The 20,815-nt window shown below is 42.5% G+C and overlaps 3 protein-coding genes across 3 annotated transcripts; 1 reads left to right on the forward strand and 2 right to left on the reverse strand.

The window, feature by feature from the left end:
- Positions 1 to 4,860: 4,860 nt before the first annotated feature.
- LOC133915734 (glycine-rich RNA-binding protein 2-like) lies at positions 4,861 to 5,816 on the forward strand. The gene is made up of 2 exons (XM_062359016.1): positions 4,861 to 5,067; positions 5,237 to 5,816. Exons 1-2 carry the CDS (start codon positions 4,954 to 4,956, stop codon positions 5,588 to 5,590), a joined length of 468 nt encoding a protein of 155 aa, XP_062215000.1. The 5' UTR covers positions 4,861 to 4,953; the 3' UTR covers positions 5,591 to 5,816.
- Positions 5,817 to 10,816: 5,000 nt separating this feature from the next.
- Positions 10,817 to 12,678, reverse strand: LOC133914604 (uncharacterized). Its single transcript, XM_062357681.1, has 2 exons — positions 11,774 to 12,678; positions 10,817 to 11,671 (listed from the first exon to the last, which is right to left on the reverse strand). Exons 1-2 carry the CDS (start codon positions 12,676 to 12,678, stop codon positions 11,233 to 11,235), a joined length of 1,344 nt encoding a protein of 447 aa, XP_062213665.1. The 3' UTR covers positions 10,817 to 11,232.
- A 1,447-nt stretch (positions 12,679 to 14,125) lies between these two features.
- On the reverse strand, positions 14,126 to 18,083 carry LOC133915735 (ADP-ribosylation factor-like protein 2). Its single transcript, XM_062359017.1, has 5 exons — positions 17,895 to 18,083; positions 17,547 to 17,657; positions 16,525 to 16,687; positions 15,656 to 15,736; positions 14,126 to 14,401 (listed from the first exon to the last, which is right to left on the reverse strand). Exons 1-5 carry the CDS (start codon positions 17,957 to 17,959, stop codon positions 14,264 to 14,266), a joined length of 558 nt encoding a protein of 185 aa, XP_062215001.1. The 5' UTR covers positions 17,960 to 18,083; the 3' UTR covers positions 14,126 to 14,263.
- Between the last annotated feature and the right edge of the window lie 2,732 nt (positions 18,084 to 20,815).

Below are 20,815 nucleotides of genomic sequence, written 5' to 3' on the forward strand. Positions count from 1 at the left end.
CATTTCTATTGGAAACATTCCTATAATGAATTCCTTAGGAACCTTTATAATAAATGGAATATACCGAATTGTGATCAATCAAATATTGCTAAGTCCTAGTATTTACTACCGCTCAAAATTAGACCATAAGGGAATTTCTATATACACTGAGACTATAATATCAGATTGGGGAGGCACCATCACCATCTTCGAATAGAGTGTTTTCTACGGTAGCCCCGTGAATAGCGTATAGCAGAGCCGCACCTAATACTCCGACAACTCCCATCATATGAAATGGGTTCAACGTCCACTTATGTAATCCTTGGAAGAAAAGGATGAATCGAAATATAGCTGCTACGCCAAAACTTGGCGCAAAGAACCAACTCCCAGAAAATTGGAATTTTTTGATAAAAAATAAAAAATTCCAATTTTCTAGGAGTTGGTTCTTTGCGCCGAGTTTTGGCATAGCAGCTATATTTCGATTCGACATGCTATTTTTTCCGTTCATTACCTTTGAGGTGCTCTGTGACTCGACCTGTGCAGTGTTGTAGCTAACGCGTTAAGTATCCCGCCTGGGAGTACATTCGCAAGAATGAAACTCAAAGGAATTGACGGGAGCATAGAGTTCCATACGATTAATGGTTGGCTCTGGGATTTCTTGTGGGCAGAGGCATCCCAAATAATTCAGTCTTATGGTTCTACATTATCTGCATAGGTTTTTTTTTCTTAGACGCTCATTTTATCTGGGCTTTCGGTTTAATGTTTTTATTGAAAGATGGATGAGTCTTCAGTCAAGCTCCCTTCTGCCTTTGCACTCGAGGACCAATGTCCGTCAGGCTTGAGGAAACCTTTGCACGCCTCCGTTACCTTTTGGGAGGCCTACTCAGATGATGAAAATCAGAGGAAGACTCAGATGATGAATATGGGAGCCCAGAAGAAGATTTTATCTTAAAAAAGATGGTTTATTGAGCATCGAGGAACAAAATAATTTAGTCTAAAATACCAAAAAGAAGTAGATTGATTTTTTTAGAACAACTAGCTCATAAGGACCGCCATTGTATAACCATTCATCAACAAATGCAGCTTCCCAAATTGGGTAAAAATGCAATCCGATCGCCGCAGAAGTAGGAATAGTGGCACCATAGATTCATTTTCCTTTTGCCCTCTGAATACTTCTCCACCAGAGAAAGGAGGTACTCATTCTCAGTCAAAACTTTTAAACTTGCCCTCTAATCCAGTTGAGATTTGTCATGAAAGATAGTGCAGGTGGAACAATTTGTTTGCACATCCTTAGAACTCACAACACTCTCCAATCTAGACTCTAGCTCCTTCAGCCGCTTATCTTCCAGTTCAACATACTTTGCAAGCGAAGGACAATTCTTATAAGCACCTAAGAGAGTAGACATAGACTCCTCCTCAAGGATCTTCTCGGCACTCTCAAGTCGACTGGCGACTTGTGCATGCACATTATGAACCTCGACAAGTTCAGCCATGACAATCATGCAACTCTCACACTCCTCAACATTGGGCCTAGACCTAAGCAATGAAAGTTTAGTAGATACAGACTCATACTTAGGTCTAAGATCCTTCAACTCACGCATAGTTTTTTTAAGTAACATATCCGAGCTAACGAGAGCATCATTCAAGATATTGACATGGATGGAAAGATGATCGTAGGAAAGCAATACCTCGGAAGGATCTAGCTTAGGGTCGCTATCGTCGTTGTTGTCATCCGCCATGAAGCAGAGGCCGGTGAAGTCTTTGGCCTTCTTCTTATTCTTTGCTTACGGTTCATCCTCCTCTGAGCTCTCCTCCTCGCTGGAAGAGGTGTCGATGTCACTGAGAGCTGCCACGAACGCCCTAGAAGCCGTCTTGGCTGCCATCTTTGCCATCTTCTCGCGGTTATTCTTGAAGAAGGATTTCTGATTCTTCTTCTTGTGCTTGTTGTAGTCGTGGTCGTTGTCCTCCCTCTTCTTGATCTTAGAGCGTCCGCCTTGAAGTGTGTAGTGTCACCACACTCAAAGTAGGCACAAGAACCATCCCTCCTTTGGTCTCGATGATTGTTGTATAAGCGAGTGAAGTTCTTCAGAATCAACGCAAGGTCCTCATCATCCAACACATCCACCTACTCCTCTGTGATAGAAACCAAGGAAGACAAAGCAAATTCCCTTGATAAAGTGTTAGCACAAGAAAACCTAGCTGCAGACTGATTGCCACCACTAGTTCGGAAATCAACGTTATGTTCTGAGACAAGGGATTTTCGAGATCGATTTGAGCTGCCTTAGCTATCTCAATGGACTTGAGCTTATTAAAGAAATCATCACAAGTCAACGTGTCGTAACTTGGAGACTCTTCAATGCTCGAGATCTTCATTTCCCATATTCTACGATTAAGAGTATAGAAAAGCTTGATCGCTCTCTCATGGTCAGAATAGGGTAAAAAACCAGTTGATCGAATATTGCTAACAATCCCATTAAAGTGAGCAAACATCACATCCAAAGACTCTTTAGGGCCTTGCACAAATATTTGGTATTCTTGGTTGTATGTGTTTTAGCGTTTAGCCTTAATCTGATTAGTACCTTCATGAAAGACACTCAGAGTTATAGATCTCTCAGTCAGTACGGAGATGTTGCACCCTATCAAACACATTCTAACTTAGGCTACTGAACAAAATATTTCTGGCCTTGTTGTTGGCCTTATACTGTTCGATTTGAACCTGAGTCGTGCGAACAACAGAGATCTTGTAGTTAGAATCAACTACTTCTCATATTACACTTCCTTGACTTAGAAGATAAGCCTCCATGTGCACCTTCCAGTATAAAAAATCACAGCCATCAAATAGCTGAATCTTCTCACTTTTCTCTATATCGTCTATGAATCACAAAGTCAGTTCAGGTCAACAAGTAATCAAACTGGCTCTGATACCAATTATAGAAATGAGAGTGACGACTAGATGCGGTGAATAGGCGCCTTTTCCTATTTGATCACCTAACACACCTCTAAAAGAGAATTACAACAAAACGCAACACAAACACGCAGCGGAAAAACTGCCCCTACATAGAAAGTTTGGAGACTCCAGAGATGGGGCCAGAGAGTCCGGAGTTTCTAGGAAAAATCAAAAACCAAACTTAAAGATTCAACGAAAGGTAGGTCTCATGGTTGGAATCGAACACTAGGTTTTACAGCAAACCAATTCATGACTCATTCTCACATAAAGGTTGAATCTTAAGAAAAAACACTCAAGGATCAAAAGATGAACATCGGGTGAAGAAGATCTCTAATATGATGGTTTAAAGGCAAGAAAATGTAGGATCCTATCACATATGCATGTGCATGTGAATTTTATACTTTTAGCATCAAGAAGAACAACCTCCCAAGATGTTAAAACTCCAGCCAAAAAGAAAAATGAAAATCAACACCGGAAAGGAAAAAACTTGCACACAAGTTAAGAGAACCAAGAGAGGGAAACTAGAATAAAGGGAATTCAAGCATATATAACAAAATAAACTTCATTATTTAAAGAAGTCAGTCCTATTTTAGGCGGATTACAAAGATTTTTCTTTCAAAACTCACATATTACATAGGCTAAGCACTCATTCTCCTCTCCTCTAAAACCCTAACACAATACTCTCATATGGGTGGCACAAGGGTCTCAAATGGCTGGTTCATTCTCTCCCATAACACTACCCCTCTATTTATAGGCCTAGGAAACTTGACCTCCAAGTTCCATTCGTCACATGCACACCTTGAAACAATCAAACATATTTCTCCACACTCCAAAACATCTCCAGGTTAGCACAAAACCAAAAACTTCAACTCAGAGCATATCCTGCAGAAAACGTGAACACCAAATTCTACGATGTGTTCTGCTCCTAAACATTAGACCATCCGATGAGTGTAACATTGTCTATTCCAGATTTTTTTTGCTCTTTACAAGAAAAGATCCAGTGAAAGCTTCTAGCGATCTCATGTCCATTACCGGATAATCCGGCGTGTGCTAATCCACCGAACCACCATTCTGTAACTTCTCTATAACAAAATGTCCGATGTATTCTCTGGTATTCACAATCCCAACACCGGACTATCCGGCATACATAATCAAACTTGTCGTAAAAAATCTCCTATCTGTAGAAAATACTCTGATGCTCTCAAAGTCCATTACCGGACTATACGACGTTTGCTTTTATTTCTACTTCAATACTAAAAATGTTTCGGTGCTCACTTCACTGTGGTGTGGTAAAAAAGCACACACCGGATGTTCCGGTGAGCATAATTTTCTAGACTTTGAAACAGTCTGCTCCAATCAAACTTTAGTTAGCCATAAATAAAATCACACACACAAGCTTATGCCAATCAAAATTATTTGAAATCCACAATTATCAATGACTCATCACATACAAATCAAGGCATATTTCAACTTGATTTCTCAAACTATATGTGACAACCATCAGATTTTTAATTAATTACAGGCAGGGCTAAAAGGTATCATTCCCTCGTAGCACGAGACCTCATAAATAGGTGGTGATAACTTATTATTGTAATTTTTAAAATGGTCGTGTAAATTTGAAAATATCGAATATATATATATATATATATATATATATATAAATTCTGAATTCCTGTCAGGAAGGCTGGGCTCAAACTTGTCCGGCCCATGAGAGCCCTCGGGCCCAACACTCAGTCGGCAAAATATCTCGCTAGTCCAGCCCACGAAAAACCCTACGGTCCATCAGCCAGCAAAATATCTCGGCTCGAACCCTCCGGTCGTCGCGGTGGGCCCCGCCCCCGGATCCTTATCTTCCGCTCCTCTCCCCGGTCGCCGTCTGATCCAATCACGACGGTGCGCGTCGCGCCCTTTCCGCTATAAAACCGAGGGTAGGGCAAGCCTTTTTCCTCCGTGCTCTCATAGAGGTGGGTCGGCTTCTCCCCCTCTTTACCAAGTCCTCTGTTCGTTAGGGTTTAGCGGCAAAGGAGATGGCGGCGTCGGATGTGGAGTTCCGCTGCTTCGTCGGCGGCCTCGCCTGGGCCACGGACGACCAGTCCCTCCAGCAGGCCTTTGCCCCGTACGGCGAGGTCATCGACTCCAAGGTCCGTTCCCTTCCGTTGTTGAGGTTTTGTGTGGGGTTATGCGGTGAAGAGGCTAGATCTGTGTTGTAGTTCTTAGATCTGCCGTATTTTGGTCCAGATCTGCGTTTGTTTTAAGGAATACGTGGATTGAAGCTTTGTTCCCCTTCGTTTTGTGCTTTGTTCTGCGCAGATTATCAACGACAGGGAGACGGGTCGTTCCCGTGGGTTCGGCTTCGTCACCTTCTCCTCGGAGCAGTCGATGCTCGACGCCATCGAGGCCATGAACGGCAAGGAGCTCGACGGCCGCAACATCACCGTCAACCAGGCCCAGTCCCGCGGCGGCGGCGGTGGCGGCGGCGGCTACGGTGGGCGCCGGGAGGGCGGATACGGTGGAGGTGGTGGCGGCGGCTACGGCGGGCGCCGTGAAGGCGGATACGGTGGAGGCGGCGGCGGAGGCTACGGCGGGCGCCGCGAGGGCGGCTACGGAGGCGGTGGCTACGGCGGCGGCAGCCGCGGTGAATCCGGCGGCAACTGGAGGAACTGATGGGTGGGGCCCCTGGCGGCCAGCTACCCTAGTTATCTATCGTATCATGTTACCGTTGGATCCTTGTTACCCTGGTCTCATTTAGTGTCCGTGTTACCGTTCGATTAGGTGTTTGGTTCCCCGTGATGATGTTACCGTTCGCTTTGGTCAGTGTTCGTGATGAAGTGTCGTGTTTTGCGCTAAGTAATGAGAACGAAGAAAAGAGTGGGCAAGGTTTTTGTTCGCATATCCCCTTGCTCTTGGATTTGTTCACGTGTCTTTACACGCGCGATGTGGGATCTCCATTTCTGGACCCTGAACAGAGCTCGATTGGTTTGGTTTGCGCATAGGTTGGCTTAACTAGAACGAACCATGATTCATCACATTATAGCAGCAGAATTTTGTTCAGAAGAATAGGGCCCTTATGCAGCGGAAGCTTTTGTTTCGATCTACATTTGTAAACCCTAAACACTCCGCTCGAGGATATACAGATGTAGAGAGAACTACTCGAGCTTATGCAGCAGCGAATTTAGGACATAAAGCTGAAGTTCCAAATACAAAGTATTTCACAGCTCCATTCGAGTTGTTAAAAATGGAAAAGGGTGTCGACAGCAGGGATTTTTTTTTATTTTGGCTTATTTAAAATTAATGTTTGATTAACAGCACGGTGAAACTAAATTTTGGGAAACTAGTAGTCACACGCCAGTAGTTTTTGCATGATCTGCTGTCATATCAAGTCTTCTGGCGTGACTTTGTTGTATTTAGCGGCTGCGCCGGTCCTCTCCTTCCGCAACGTTCTTCTTCCTTTTCGAGATCTGCTTTGTCACGTCTTATCTTTTAATAAATTTAGTAATTTTAGACCTAAATCAAAAAAGATTTTACTAGAGAATATTAATTAAAGGTAAATACTCCATTTTATCTATTTAATTTCAATTTTGTTCTATATTTTTAGTTAGTTTTGAGATTCCTAGGGTTTGTAGATTAGGTGATTTGAAAATTAAAATTTTGTAAGATTAGTTATTATTTGTTTTTTTAATGTAGCATATTTATTATTTTTTATAGGGCCATTTCACTCTAGCATATGGTGGTGTGATATTGACCATCGCTAATATAGGGTGTAAAATTTGGTAACACTGATGTAGGTTGAAATAGTAATGGTTTGTTATTTGTGCAGTGATACAGTATGACTTCTTATGTGTGATGTAAGTAGTGCGCACACCTCGATAAAAAGTATTTCGATGTTAGCTATAAGGATATTCCTGTTTCTTCCGCTCTTTCTATCCCGACCTCCGACTGTGGTGAATATACCATAGTCCTTTAGTTGTTATATGAAGATACTGTTGATCGTACTTACTATCTATGTAAGGATTATCATGTGAGTGTATATTTATTTTGTGTTAGAGTAAAAGTATATCTCATTACTTTTACTGATATTGTGTTTCATTAATTTGCAGAAGTGAGAGATGTACTTCTTTCAATAGATTGATAGGCGTGAGATGTATGATCTTAGAGTTTTGAAGGTGACACGGTTTACTCAGTATCTAAAATCACACGATAAGTTTATTCGTTAAGTTTCTCCTCCACTAAATCCTCCAAAAATAACGGATAAAGAGAAGTGCAAAGTACTCAAAAGGCGTCTAGCGGATCCTCCGTTATACAACTATGAGAAGTGTAGCGTGCTGTATGAACCTTCTGAGTGATCTCCTTACTTCGTTTGTAAATGGATGATAAAAGTAAAAACTGTGTGTCGATGTAAAGAATATAAGAGTCCCCACCGGTGGTTTTGACAAGAGAGATGGGAGGGATTGGGGGCAATGGGCTTTGGCGCAATGGCTTAGAGTGCGAAGGGGTTTTGCCTTTCGATTTATAAGATTGACTCGATCCCGCCGCCTTGAATTCCAAGAGACTTTTGGGGAACCGAAATTCCCTCGACGTCCGACATCCGTCAAGGTTTCTCTCTCCCACGATCCTCACCCTCGCGCACGCCATCTTTTTTTTTTTCTCTCCCACGATCTCTCTATGGACGATTAACCTCCCCTCAGGATGCGGCTTCCTAAGCCAGCCACGGTGGTGGATCATGTTGCCGACCACTCTCTGGGCAAAACTCTTGTTCACCCAGGACCCAAGTGATATGACCAGGTCCGACCACATCCTTATAAAAAACAGCTCAGATCATCATATTCGTGAGGGAGCTTTAGAGCTATTGTCGATGTAAAGAATATAGGGGTCCCCCCACCGGGATGGCCCGCAACGACCGGTTTTGCTATTATCAGCTTTCGTTCTCCAGCCTAGGCCCATCGTGCGACCAGTCAGCGCCAGCATGACCATGGCACTGGCCTTCGTAGGATTTCTCGCAACCAGCCCTCGCTGGTCGCAGGGCAGGTACTTGTCTAAGCCAGTCAGACCTCATTTAATGTCGCTACTAACATCGTTTTCCTTCCCCAGGTAGTTCACCCCAGCTGAGGCGGCATTGCCGACTTAGGGCTACTGTGTCTCATCCCGCAACATTAATTGTTGCGGACGGGCTAGTAGACGTAACAGGGGGAGTGGCAAGCACGCGTGGGAAACCGGCGATGGGACTATGCAAGCCAGATGACCCGAGCGTGACAAGCGAAGATGTGTCCGATGGATTGGACGGGTATTGCAGTGCTCCAGGGCAGGCACAACGCATATGTATCATATAATGATAACCTACATTGGCTGTCTAGGTAGGCAAGGGTCTATTTGATGGGTCCACATGTATGACTCTTTTACTCGTGGGCTATAAGGGGAAGAGAGTCTGTCTTGAGAGGGGAGGCTAAAAAAACACAAAGAAGAAACCATACTCAATAGGAAGAATACAGAGGATGTAGGGCTATTACCCTAAGGGGGATCTGAATCTGGATAAACTCTGGTGTTCTTAAATTAGCACATGCACATCCCCAGAACACAAATCATGTACCCATCGTCCAATATACCCTGGAATCACTGTCAGGGATTAACCCTCGACATTATGCATGGTTGGTGTTTACAATTTGAGTGATGTAGTATTAGATATCATATACATTATATCATGAAATTAAATGCAACGTCATGGTGCTACTTGTAACTATCGAAATTTACTATATAGTCTTGATGACGCATGGATAAAGGACCATGATCAAGTCAAGGGGAAAAGGCTGATAGAATATATCGTCTAAGGAAGTGTAGTTGTGGTGTCAATGCTCGACACGGGATAGTGACCTCCGAACTTGGTGTGGAGTACTACTACATGCATTTGGTTGGCAAATACATGGTTAGTTTGATGCATATTTTCTGTTTTGATATCCTATGTTGGTTGTACCTTATTAATGGAAGTTCATATGAATTTTTTTTGGAATAGAGTACGCGAAGATGTTCATGGGAAGAGTATCTTGATAAAGATGAGGTGGATCGTGAGATCATATGGAGGTGTAAGCATCATTCGATGGTGCTGTCGAGCTATCTGGATAGTAGTAAGAAGATAACTCGTGATTTTTACTGTGCCATGTATACCCAGCATAAGAGGAGACCTACCACCTCGGCCAACATCAAACCTTCTGCATACGGTTACATCACTTTCACCCACATCAAGATCCATAATTGATCTAATATGAGCAACAATTTCATCGAAACAAGGCAAGCTCCTAAATTTCAACGCATGCTCCCCCATTTTATCAAACTCCTTATTTGTATTAACCGTGCCACCACAAAATACGCGAACAATCCGGTCCATCTACACAAACCATCCAAACATCTTACATAAGCAAAAATATGCGACACATGCAAATTCTACATATAATCAATTTCAATCCCTACGTCTCATCATTTTATCACAATAAGTCAAAATTACTCATATATATAGAAGAACATGCATTGCTCATACATATATGGAGCCTAACCATATATGCCTCAATTACCAACGCTCAAATAATTGCATGCAACAAATTTCACATAATACAAATACATAACTATACATTCATAGCCCGATATTTAACATCTAATCTAACCCAAAACGTACAAATTTCATAATTCATCATCCACAATACTAAACCCTACCTACCATTCACCTAAGAATGCAAGTGAAAAAGACCAAAAATAAATAGAGGGAATGAACGAGCTACCTTAATAGGATATTTCCCCACAAAATCCGCTTCGAATCAGGCCCAAAAGGTGGAGGATTGATCGGGGAGACTCTCACCAGGGCGTTCGGTCTGGGGAGACGGGAGGAGGAAGAACAATGTACGGAAGAGATGAGTTGGTGCGACCCTCTATATACACCTCCGTCACCAGGGGCGGACACAGACCAAAATTATAGGAGGGGCTGAACATACTAGCTAATATAAGTTTAAATATGTCTCATGTATAAAATTAGCAAGTTTCATTCTTCAAGGCAATTTCATACGCAAAGATAAAAGATGAAGTGCAAAATACATTAAAGAAGAAGGAATAAAAGATGAATCGGCAATATGTTCGTACCAAATCAATGGATAGCACGTGCGTACATGACGATAGCCTATTAATCTTCATGAGAAGCAATCTGTAAAACAAAAGATAAATTAGTTACAAACAGTGACTTTCAAATATGGTGTTCTTTCAAATTAGAAGAGAAATAGAGAATGAAGCATACCACTAAATTATCTTTTGGCACTAACATATGGCGTTCTTTCATGTCTTCGAACTCTTGTATGATTTTTTCATTGCTAATGCTTCTAAATATCTCCTTCTCGGTGTAGCATATCATCAAGTCATTAAGCCATTCATCCACCATTTTGTTGCATAAATCTGTCTTTATAAGAGTCATAGCTGAAAAGACTCTCTCAACTGATGCCGTTGCCACTGGAAGTATCAATATTAGCTCAATGAGTCGATAAACCAATGGAAAAGATCTGTTTTTTCCGGTCTCAATCATTTTTTCAGCAACCTTTGGAAGATCTCTACATCCAAGAAATTCTTTACTTCTCCTAATGTTGAGAATGAAGCTTTGAAGTTGATTCCTTAACAACAAACAATCAGCTACTGTAAAATCTTCAGCATAAATCTCAGCAAGTCTCACAAGCTTATCCACATCAAAACTAGAGAAGGAGTTCCTTGGATTAAGAGAAGCCATGCATACTAATAACTCCGAACTAACTTCATTAAAACGATGATTCATCTCTGACAAAATGGCATCAATGGCAGCAATGAAAATCTCAATATGGTAAAAATGCATATTTGTTACTTTTTTGCCTTCTACGTGAATACGTCCCTCTAGCATTTACTTCCTTGTCCATTTTTGGCACTTTAATCTCATTTTTATCACAAAAGGACTTCACTCTTTTGAATAACAACTCCCATCCATTGTCCCTCATATCCTGCAAACGATCTTTCACATCCATAATTAAACTCATTGCTTCAACAATGTCTTGATCCTTCCTTTGCAAAGCACGTGACAAGTCATCTGTAATGCTTAACAAGTCTATCATCAAAAGCATTATGAATACAAAATCAAAGTTTTGCATTTTACCAATTAAACCAAATGCTCCACCATTACATGTCGGCTTAACGGAATCTTGCTTTACAATCTCAAGCACCTCCAAGATAGCTTCCCACATTTGGAAAATACGAAGCAATGTTTTAAGATGTGAACCCCATCTAGTATCTCCAGGTCTAGCTAGGCTACTTTTCTAATTCAGTCCTCTTCCAGTGCTAATCTCACCATTCTCCACCTTTTGTAGCAACACATCATGATGCTTTGCAAGTAAGACATCCTTTCTCATACACGATGCACCCACAGTGTTCACTATTAAAGGAACATAGTTAAAGAAATCTGCAATGACTGGACTAAAAGTTGCAACGGTAACAACCACTAACTGCAACTGATGGGCGAAACAATGCACATAGAAAGCATAAGGATTTTCACCCCGAATCAATTTTTGCACACTATTAAATTCACCTCTCATATTTGAAGCTCCGTCATAACCCTGCCCTCGAAGCCTAGAAACGGTTAACTTATGACAGGAAAGCATACTAACCAAAGCTTCTTTCAATACAGCAGCTGTACATCTGTTGACATGTTGAAGTCCAAGAAACCTCTCCATAACCTTTCCTTGATCATTCACAAACCTACACAACCCAATTTATTCTATGTTAGTATACTTAGTAGTACATAAAATCTGAAATTATACAAAAGCAATAAAAATACAAAGTAAAGTACGAACTACTAACCTCAAGATCACAGCCATTTGCTCCTTTATTGATACATCTCGAGACTCATCAATAAGCACAGAGAAGTTCCTATCTCCAATCTCATCCATAATCACTGTCGTGACTCGTCGTGCACAAGCTTTTGTAAGGTCCTTCTGAATATGATGAGATATCATTTGACACCGTGTAGAACCTTTCTCATATGCATCCTTAACCTTCTTCTTCTTGTTTTTGTACCAGTCAATCATCTCTCTAAATTTACCCTTATTGATAGAAGTATTAGACTCATCATGTCCACGAAAAGCATCACCTTGCTCAATGAGATATCTTGCAACATCTAAAGAAGAAGTCAAGCGAATCTTGTAACGAATTTCATCTTCCTTGCTGGTATTAATAAATTTGTGAGTAACACTTGTTCTTTGGTTCATAAAGTCGTCACACTTCAGCCTTGCATTGTTATGAGTTTTGCAATTACCGTGTCTCTCAAAAGTATACAAAGCCTTCTTCCAATTGACATAACCAGACTTTGCAAATACATCACTCCCAAATTTTTCAGGCTTTCCTGGCTCAAAGAAAAGATAACAATACAAGCAAAATGCTGCATCCTTTGAGACACTATACTCTAGCCAATCATGCTTCTCAAACCAGATTTTTTGAAAAGATCTCCATTCACCACTTTGCCATCTACGAGGAAATGTATGATTAACCGGTTGAGTTGGACCACTCAAAGCATATGCCCTCTTTACTTGATCTCTAATTTCAAATGCATAGTGATCAATTGGTTTGCGATTCCCTGGATCACCTACTATATCCGAGAAATGAAACTCCACTTTAGACTTCTTTGGTTGACTTGTGCCCTCATCAGTATTACTAGTATTGGCATTGCTTGAACTTGAATAATATGTGAGCAATGTTCTTTTGGACATGTTGCAAATCTACAATTTTATCAAAAATATACCATAAATCACATGCTAAAATATGCATTATAGTTACAGAGTCTAAAGATTGTGAACTGTGCATGAATACATTTGTAATTCGGTTCTTTGTAGATTAATTCAGAAAAGATGAAATTTCTTAGCTACTCAATTCAAAGAAACATACATTTCTCATTTTGCTTGTCTGTCCAATTCACATAAACATACATTTCTCATTTTTATACCTTCTCAGTTCTCAGTTTGAGCCCACGCCATCCCTTCTCGGCTTCTCCGATTCTCCGTTGGCTTGGCCGTTGCTCGCCTACTCGCCGCGCGCCAACGCCTGCCGGCTGCCGCCCGGCCGCCCCGCCCTGCTTCGCTCACCGCGCGCGTGCCGGCTGCTGCCCCGCCCTGCTCCGCTGCAGCACTGCTCACCGCGCGCGGCGCGCCCACGCCTGCCGCCTCGCCCTGCTCCGCTGGCCGCTGCAGCGCTGCTCACCGCGCCAGGCCGCTGGCCGCCTGCCCTGCGCTGCGCGCCTGCGCCCCTGCTCAGCTGCTCTGTCGCTCACCAGCTCACCGTGCGCCCGGCCCGCCTTGCTCCGCTACTCGCTGAGTCGCCGGCTCGTCGCGGTCGCGCGCGCCGCCGAGGTGCTGTTCTGCTCCACGATTTGGGAATTTAGGGATTTGCCGATTGCCCGATTGTGCTGTGCGCATGTGCGATTGGAAGTTGGGGAACGTCCGAACGTGGGTTGGGCTTTGCCGCTTTGGGTAGCATACTAGCACTTGGGCGGTTGGGCCAGCTCATCCGACCATGGCAGGCAGTCGGCACTTCGGCAGCTCGGCTTCTCCAGGCAGACCAGCCGAGAGCTGAGAGCAGACCAGCTGAGGCTCAGGCGCTCAGCGGACAGCGGGGGCTGACCGTCTTGAAGCCTTCGGGGTGCTCACGGGAGGGGGGGGGGGGGCGCTCAACTGCTGAAGTGCGCCGGGCCGCCAGCCATGTAGGGGGGGCTCGAGCCCCCCTTGCTGCCCGTTAAAACTGCCCCTGTCCGTCACGCCAAGAGGCTTGATGCGACATCTGATCACGCCAATACTAATGGTGTGACATCCGATCACGCTAAGACTCCTGACGCAACTGAAGCCTACCATCACGGTGCCGTGCCAATGTGATACCTTGGTCATGCCAAAAAAATTTATATTACACAGATAGGGGATCACGTCAAAACCTTTGACATGATCGTAGAAACTAGTTTATGAAAATTTAGTTTTTCACCTATTGTTAATAAATTATTAGTTTTAAATAGACTAAAATTAAAAAAAAAAACAGATGCCGGTGACACTCCAAAGTCCCAACTGAAACGCATCTCACAGTTCCAAGAAAACTTGGTTTCGACGAAAAAAAAAGCAGGCCCCAGAGATCAGGCTCGGATATTCTTTTACGGATGAATTGGCAGAAACCGGACGAGCGGAAAGCAAAACGCCAGCTTAACTTCTTTAACATTCTGATCGTGATAAACAGCATGGCAAACTCGACACCAGCTAAACTTTTACATTCCCATGATGCTAGACGGCATGACCAAACTAGCATCAGATACACAAATCAGTCTAGGACGAAGATGCGAGAAGCGATGTCCTGGACCAGCCAGTCCAACCCCTCGAGAAGCCCCTCGCCAGTGTAAGCGCTGCAGCCTACGATCCGCCAGTGCCTGCTTCTGTCCATCGCTTCTAAATTGAGAACCTGAAAGGCAGACGAGTCAGTCAGCATCTGCCGTGGCCGGGGAGAAACTACAGATTAAAACGGGAAGCTGCCATGGTTAAAAAAAAAAGAGAAAAAAGAGGAAACTGCACTTTCTGCATTCGCAACACAAGCTAAGCAGACGATGAAACCCAATGGTATCGACTCTGTTGCTTCAGATTCCATTATCCTTGGGTTACTAGCACTGGGATGCAAAAGCAAGTGGTTTTACTTCACAGCGACTGATCTTATCACATCAAAAGTGTGAAGTTTGGTTTCTGGATATAGCAGTGTGTAACACCCCATCAACAGCAGCATGTGATGCCTTGTAAAATATCCAGAACATGCTGAATCTAACCACATGAAGAAGAATAAAGCTGCAAGAACAGAATGATCCATCAAATATGGTGTTACCGTGTTAGAGCCCTTTCCATGGCTCAGGTTTTATGAGAGGTGACTTAAAAGGATGATACTAAAAAGCAATTTTTATAATCCCTGGTGTTAGCCTTATTTGTACAGAGTAAAGATATTATTCCTCTTATTATGCTATATGGATTGCTGATACTTTGCCCAATGACAGCAATCCTACCTTTCACCACACAACAGCTGCTGCTTCTACCCAATTCGCATACAGAATCTCCTTTTGATATGAGTGCCTTAATACTATCTGAGAACTACACGTCAATTTCTATCTAATCAATGGAAATGATGGGGGCGCCCTGGTTTGAAATTTGAACTACATTGCTGGTTGAGGGTGTGGATGTAGACCACCCAAGTCCGAGTCATCTTCGACGTGAATTTAAGTGCCTATTTCTTCTTAATATCAAAGCCATCTAGTTCCTCCTAGGTTGGTCGAGTTTTTTATAAAGAGAACTACATACCGACAACTGAATCTAGTTTACTGATTCCTACTTTTGAGAGAAAAGCAGAACAGATCAAAATTGGGTGGATACAACTGTCACATACACATCAAAATTGGACGCTTCAGACCATCCATATTCAAGAGCATAACTGATGAAAACTGCATTCAATTTGTCATATCCTTTTGGGTTCACATCAAAGTAGTTAGAATCTTGTCAAATATGACAGCAGGAAAAGTGCAGTATATGCCAAGCATGATGAATATAAATATAGCTAAACATTAACTGGTTTATGGCATCCATCTAATGTGTACAGCCTGTCCGCAACAGAAGCATACCAGAGGTAGTCAGATAAACTTAAGTCTCTAAAATAGATGCAGGACTGAAGTTTGCTTACCTTAGCAATTTCAGCAGGTTTTTGAGCTCCTTGTATGTCTTGCTTATTTGCAAAAACCAGCAATGAAGCTCCAGCTAGTCTCTGTTAAAAATCAAAATTTCAAGGATCGTTCAATTGTAAGCTAGGGTGGCAAAGAGATTGAGGGCCTGTTTGTTTCAGGCTGCTTCTGGCTTCTACTTCTGTCAGAAGTCCAGAAACCAGAAACCCAAACAAACAGGTTTGCTGAAAAGTGGTTTCTGGAGAAACTAGAAGCTTGTTTCTGAAAAAATGAATTAGAAATTGACAAACTAGCTGAGAGTAGCTTTTCTGAGAAGTAGTGTGCTGAGAAGCCAAAAAAATTATTGTAAAATCCAACAACTAAAATTCAAAAGCAGCTTTTCAGAGAAACCAAAAGCACAGCTTTTCAGAGAAGCCAGAAGTAGAAGCCCAAACAAACAGGCCCTGAGTATCCATTACCGCCAAACACATGGCACAATTCTATTGAGTGGTATGACCCTCGGTGCTTGAAATGCTATTTCAGTACTATTTCAAGCGAAAACAAAGGAAGTCAAGGATGCTCAATAACACTTATTATGCATAAAGACTTCAAATTTGATGCCCAAATGGAGAAAAGGTATGCAGTTCATTAACCAACAGACCTCTAACACTAAATAAAAGGGCTAAGATACTAATCCAATAGCGCTATTCAATTATAAGGTGGGCCATTTCAAACGAAATATACTAGACAGCAAAACATATATCCATCTTCCCATGGGATTGAAGGACAACAATGTTTTTATGCAGCAAATTTATAGTACGACAAGATGCAAATATTGAAGAACAAAACATTCAGTGCATCACCATCGCTTAGATGTCTGGTAATAGTATACCTCTTCTTTCAAGAGATTGTGGAGTTCAGAACGGCAATCGTCAAGCCTCCGTATGTCTGAACTATCAACCACCCAAACTAGCCCATCAGTCTGCTCAAAATAATTCCTCCAATAAGACCGGATAGTCTTCTGTCCTCCAACATCCCATATGTTCAAAGAGTATCTGTGACAATCAACCAATTTAAAAGAATTAGTTAGTCCGACCTAAAGTAACATTAAAAAAAGCATGATCGCCAGATTTGCCATGACTAGTATTTTGGCAACTGGCATGAGGGGCTGCAACTTGCATTGCTTAAACATTTCCTCTATGCTTCTTCTGAAATGAATTTTCCTAAAGTTCAACAATGTGGACTATAAACCTATAGTAGTTCAGATAATGCAAATACACCTACCTGCAGCAAAAAATTTAGGTAACTTGACCAGGAAGCCTCAAAATGCCAACCAGTCCCCATTTTGTATGAACCAACATGCAAACTGAAGTATCAAATTGCTAGCCTATGCAATTTTTATTTCAGAATTCTACAAACATGGAAGTAAAACATTGATACTGTTTGTCTGATGGCAGAACCTGTGAGGGATATACAGATGCATTGCTAAATTTTGTTCTTAACATCTTCAGTAGACCCTTTTATCACATAATTTACTTTCCAGAATTGTATACTGTAATATAGTACTCAAGAAATTAGCTACAATCTAATCAACAGGGCGAGAAAAATGTGTTGGGTGGGTTCTCAGTTCTCACTGCATTGTATCAAATGAATGTGTACCCGATAAATGAGTCGAATAAATAACCACAACTTAGGTGAAACTGCCAGATGTTTCCGGTTCCAACATACAACAGATGGCACTAAACTGTATCAATTGATCCAATGTATCACCTTTTTATGTAAGAAGCAAGGTTTTCCATTTGGGATTTTGGCCTAACGTAGCACTCCACTCTAAAGCAATCAACCTTATGTCACAGCGCATACATAAGAGTCAAACTGGAAAGACTAGAAAAGAGAGAAAGGAAGGGCACAGACTTGTGGTACTTGATGGTCTTGATGTTGAAACCGAGGGTCGGGCTGATGACGCTCGTATCATCCCCATTGATCTTGAGCACGATTGTCGTCTTCCCCGAGTTGTCCAGTCCCCTGAGGTAAACCCAAAGAACATCACATCAAATCTGCCCAGTCCCCTGAGGTAAACCCAAAGAACATCACATCAAATCTGCCACCAAGAACCAAGAAACCAAGCCGAAAGGCAAACGATTCAAGAAACTGACGGCACTTCCACTAGATCCGAACGAGACCAAGAACCGTGGGCAGCGGATACATACGGAGTCGAACGGAAATTGGGGGGGGGGGGGGGGGGGAGGAACAGAACCCTACACCATGAGGATGCGCATTTCCTTCTCCTTGCGCTTGATCTTCCTGATGATGCTGAGCAGCCCCATCTTGGACGGGACAGACAGGAGAGGAGCTTCTTCCTGGGACAGAGAAGAGGAACAGGGGCTGGAAGCAGAGCAGTGATGCTGATTTCTCACCTCAAATTTCTTTCGCCTGGGCTGCCTCAACTCTCCGGCCAGTTTGCGTCTTTGTGCTTGTCTCTGCTTTCTCAACGGGCCTTAAACAGCTCAAGGCCTGGTGTATAAACATTTGCCCATGACCCGCCTAGCAAATTCTAATTTTCCTATATGAGGCCCATAGACAAAATCGAGATAGGCCTAAAGATGTAAACTGACCAAAAGTTGAGTGTCCCAGGAGGGATTTTTTTATATATTTTATTTTTTTAATATTTTTAAATTTACACGTTCATTTAAAAAATTACAACAATAGATTACCGTCAACTGTTCATCGGTGATACTTTTTTAAATGGATGTGTAAATTTAAAAATATTAAAAAAATAAAAATATATAAAAATCACCTAATAAACGGGCAACACCTTGGGAGTCCTGTTAAAAAATAAATAGACGCTCGAACAATGCATAAAAAAATTGGTGGACACTTGCTCTCACTCGCTGAATTAGCGAGATCTTATATCAACAAATCAACTAAAAGATATCGCTTACTGAATGAGCGATTCCTTTTGGCATGCATTGTTAGAGCGTCCTCCGTGGGTGTATGGCAGCAGATGGAAAAAAAATCAACAGGATTCCCATGCATGACGGCAAGAGAAATATGGTGACCAAATTTTCCATTTGTTTATTAAAGAAAGCGGTGGTCAATTTCTCCTGTGTGTGGCTTCACGTGCTCGTTTCTTTTTTTGTTCGGCAGATGTATGCATGCATGCTTGTGTGTCTGGTCTCGGGCGTGTATCAGGGAGCGTGTAGCAAGGCTGCCCCACGTGCACCCACGTGTGGCCGGCATAGCAACTTGCTAAGAAACACCTAAAGGTATCACTGAACAGTGAATGATATTTTTTATGGTTCATTCAAAATCAGATCTCCCATGTTCAGTAGTTTAGAGTAAGATCTCGCTAGTTGAATACGTGATAAGTGATAATATTGAATTTTTAATTACCTAATAGGCAGGGTCTATAATGTGTTGCTCGTTCATGGGGCGAGATTTTGATCTCGTACTATCAACAGAAGACAATAACATATTGTTATATTTTTTTAACGTCTATATATTTTTAAAAATATAAAAACATAAAAATATATAAATAAAAATTCTCCCAGAAGATGCAAAATTCGTAACAATAACAATTAGCAGGCCACAATGCATAGGTGCCGCGATGCATAGGTGCAGAGATTATAACAATCAAACATACAACTCTATACAACTATATCGAAAAGAGCTCCAGAAACATATCTTATAGGATTTCATCGACAACTACAAAAGGCACCCCAATCATCTTATCATGACAAAGTAGATGATATTGGTTGCCCCCTGTACATCATTAGATTTATAGGTGTGAACAAAGGGCAATATTTCTATTTTCTAACTCCTGGAGTGTTGGCACCCTAGGGCACCTGGTTTCTCTTAAATAACGGATACGCCACCTAATTCAAATCGCACCGGCCACTAAAATAGTCATGTGATATTAATAAAAATGGAAGTCCAATTTGTGGATACAAATTCTTTTCACGATTGTTTCAAATATTGATAAGCATTTTTTTTTTGGAAAATACTGATAATCAAGTTGTGGTATGTCGAGGCCACTGGTCAGTGATAACTCCTATTTCATGAAGATTATTGTTGGAGAAGAGTTCGTCTTGTCCCAGTAAGTACAACGAGAGTTTTTTTTAAGGAGTAGACTCAAGTTTGGAGATGAAATTTGAGAGGAAGGAACACCACGAATATATTAATGATAGGAAAATATATTACTCTGGGAGGAGTATCACAATGTTCGCTGTGATACGTGTTCTTTTTCGCTGTGACCTTGGATTTCTTTATTTTTCCCCTCTTTCCAGAGGACCATAGCCTCCTATTTATAGGGTCATGCATAGCTTAGCGTACAAGTTATCATAATGTACAAATATCCAGGATCTAGCTAAATTACTGAGTCTTATCCCGGATAACTACCTTCTATCCCGTCGGGAGATAAATATCCACCGTGTTAATTATCGTAGTGCCTGCAACCTGAAGGGGGCGAGCCGGTCGCCAATTGCGGCCCAGCGTCGCACTGTCAGGGGTGTCAGGATAGGTACCATCATACTGGGGTGTCAGAGCGACGTCCACTAGCCTAGGTATTTAATGCCGGTCACCTCCTCGCAGGCAAAGTATGATTGGTTCTTCCCTTTTGGCAGATTTTTTCTGAGACCTGATGACTCACCCAGTAACCTCCGGGAAGCAGGCCCGGGTAGCGGGAGGCTGAGGCTTTGGGAGGCCGAGCCTTTGGGAGGCTGAGCTTTGGAAGGCTGGGGCTTCGGAAGGGGAGGCTTCGGGAGGCCAAAGCCTCAGAAACTGAGCCTTTGGGAGGCTGAGCTCCGGAAGGCCGGGGCTTCGGAAGGCGGAGGCTTTGAGAGGCCAACCTTTGGGAGGCTGCGCTGATTAAGCCAAGGGGCTGTCGGGGGACTTTAATGATGACCCCAACAGTAGCCCCTCGCGAGGGTGGCCAGTAGAGCGGTTGGGCCCGCGGTTCCTTCGGAGCAAGGCCCCCGACAGTTTCTAGCTTGTGGTTGATGGCTCGTAGTTCGAGAATCGCTTGGCTTGGTCGGGACGGTTTGACCCGGGTGACGGAACGACATATTGGGTGACGTTGGCGTCAGGGGGCATTGAATACGCCCTAAGGAGAGGTGTAGTCCTGCCCTATCTGGCGGGGCGTGGGACGCTTGTCATCTTGTCATTGAGGGGGGGGGGCAAGGGAG

The sequence above is a fragment of the Phragmites australis genome, chromosome 4 (genome assembly GCF_958298935.1).
Source record: "Phragmites australis chromosome 4, lpPhrAust1.1, whole genome shotgun sequence".
NCBI classification, from domain to species: domain Eukaryota; kingdom Viridiplantae; phylum Streptophyta; class Magnoliopsida; order Poales; family Poaceae; genus Phragmites; species Phragmites australis.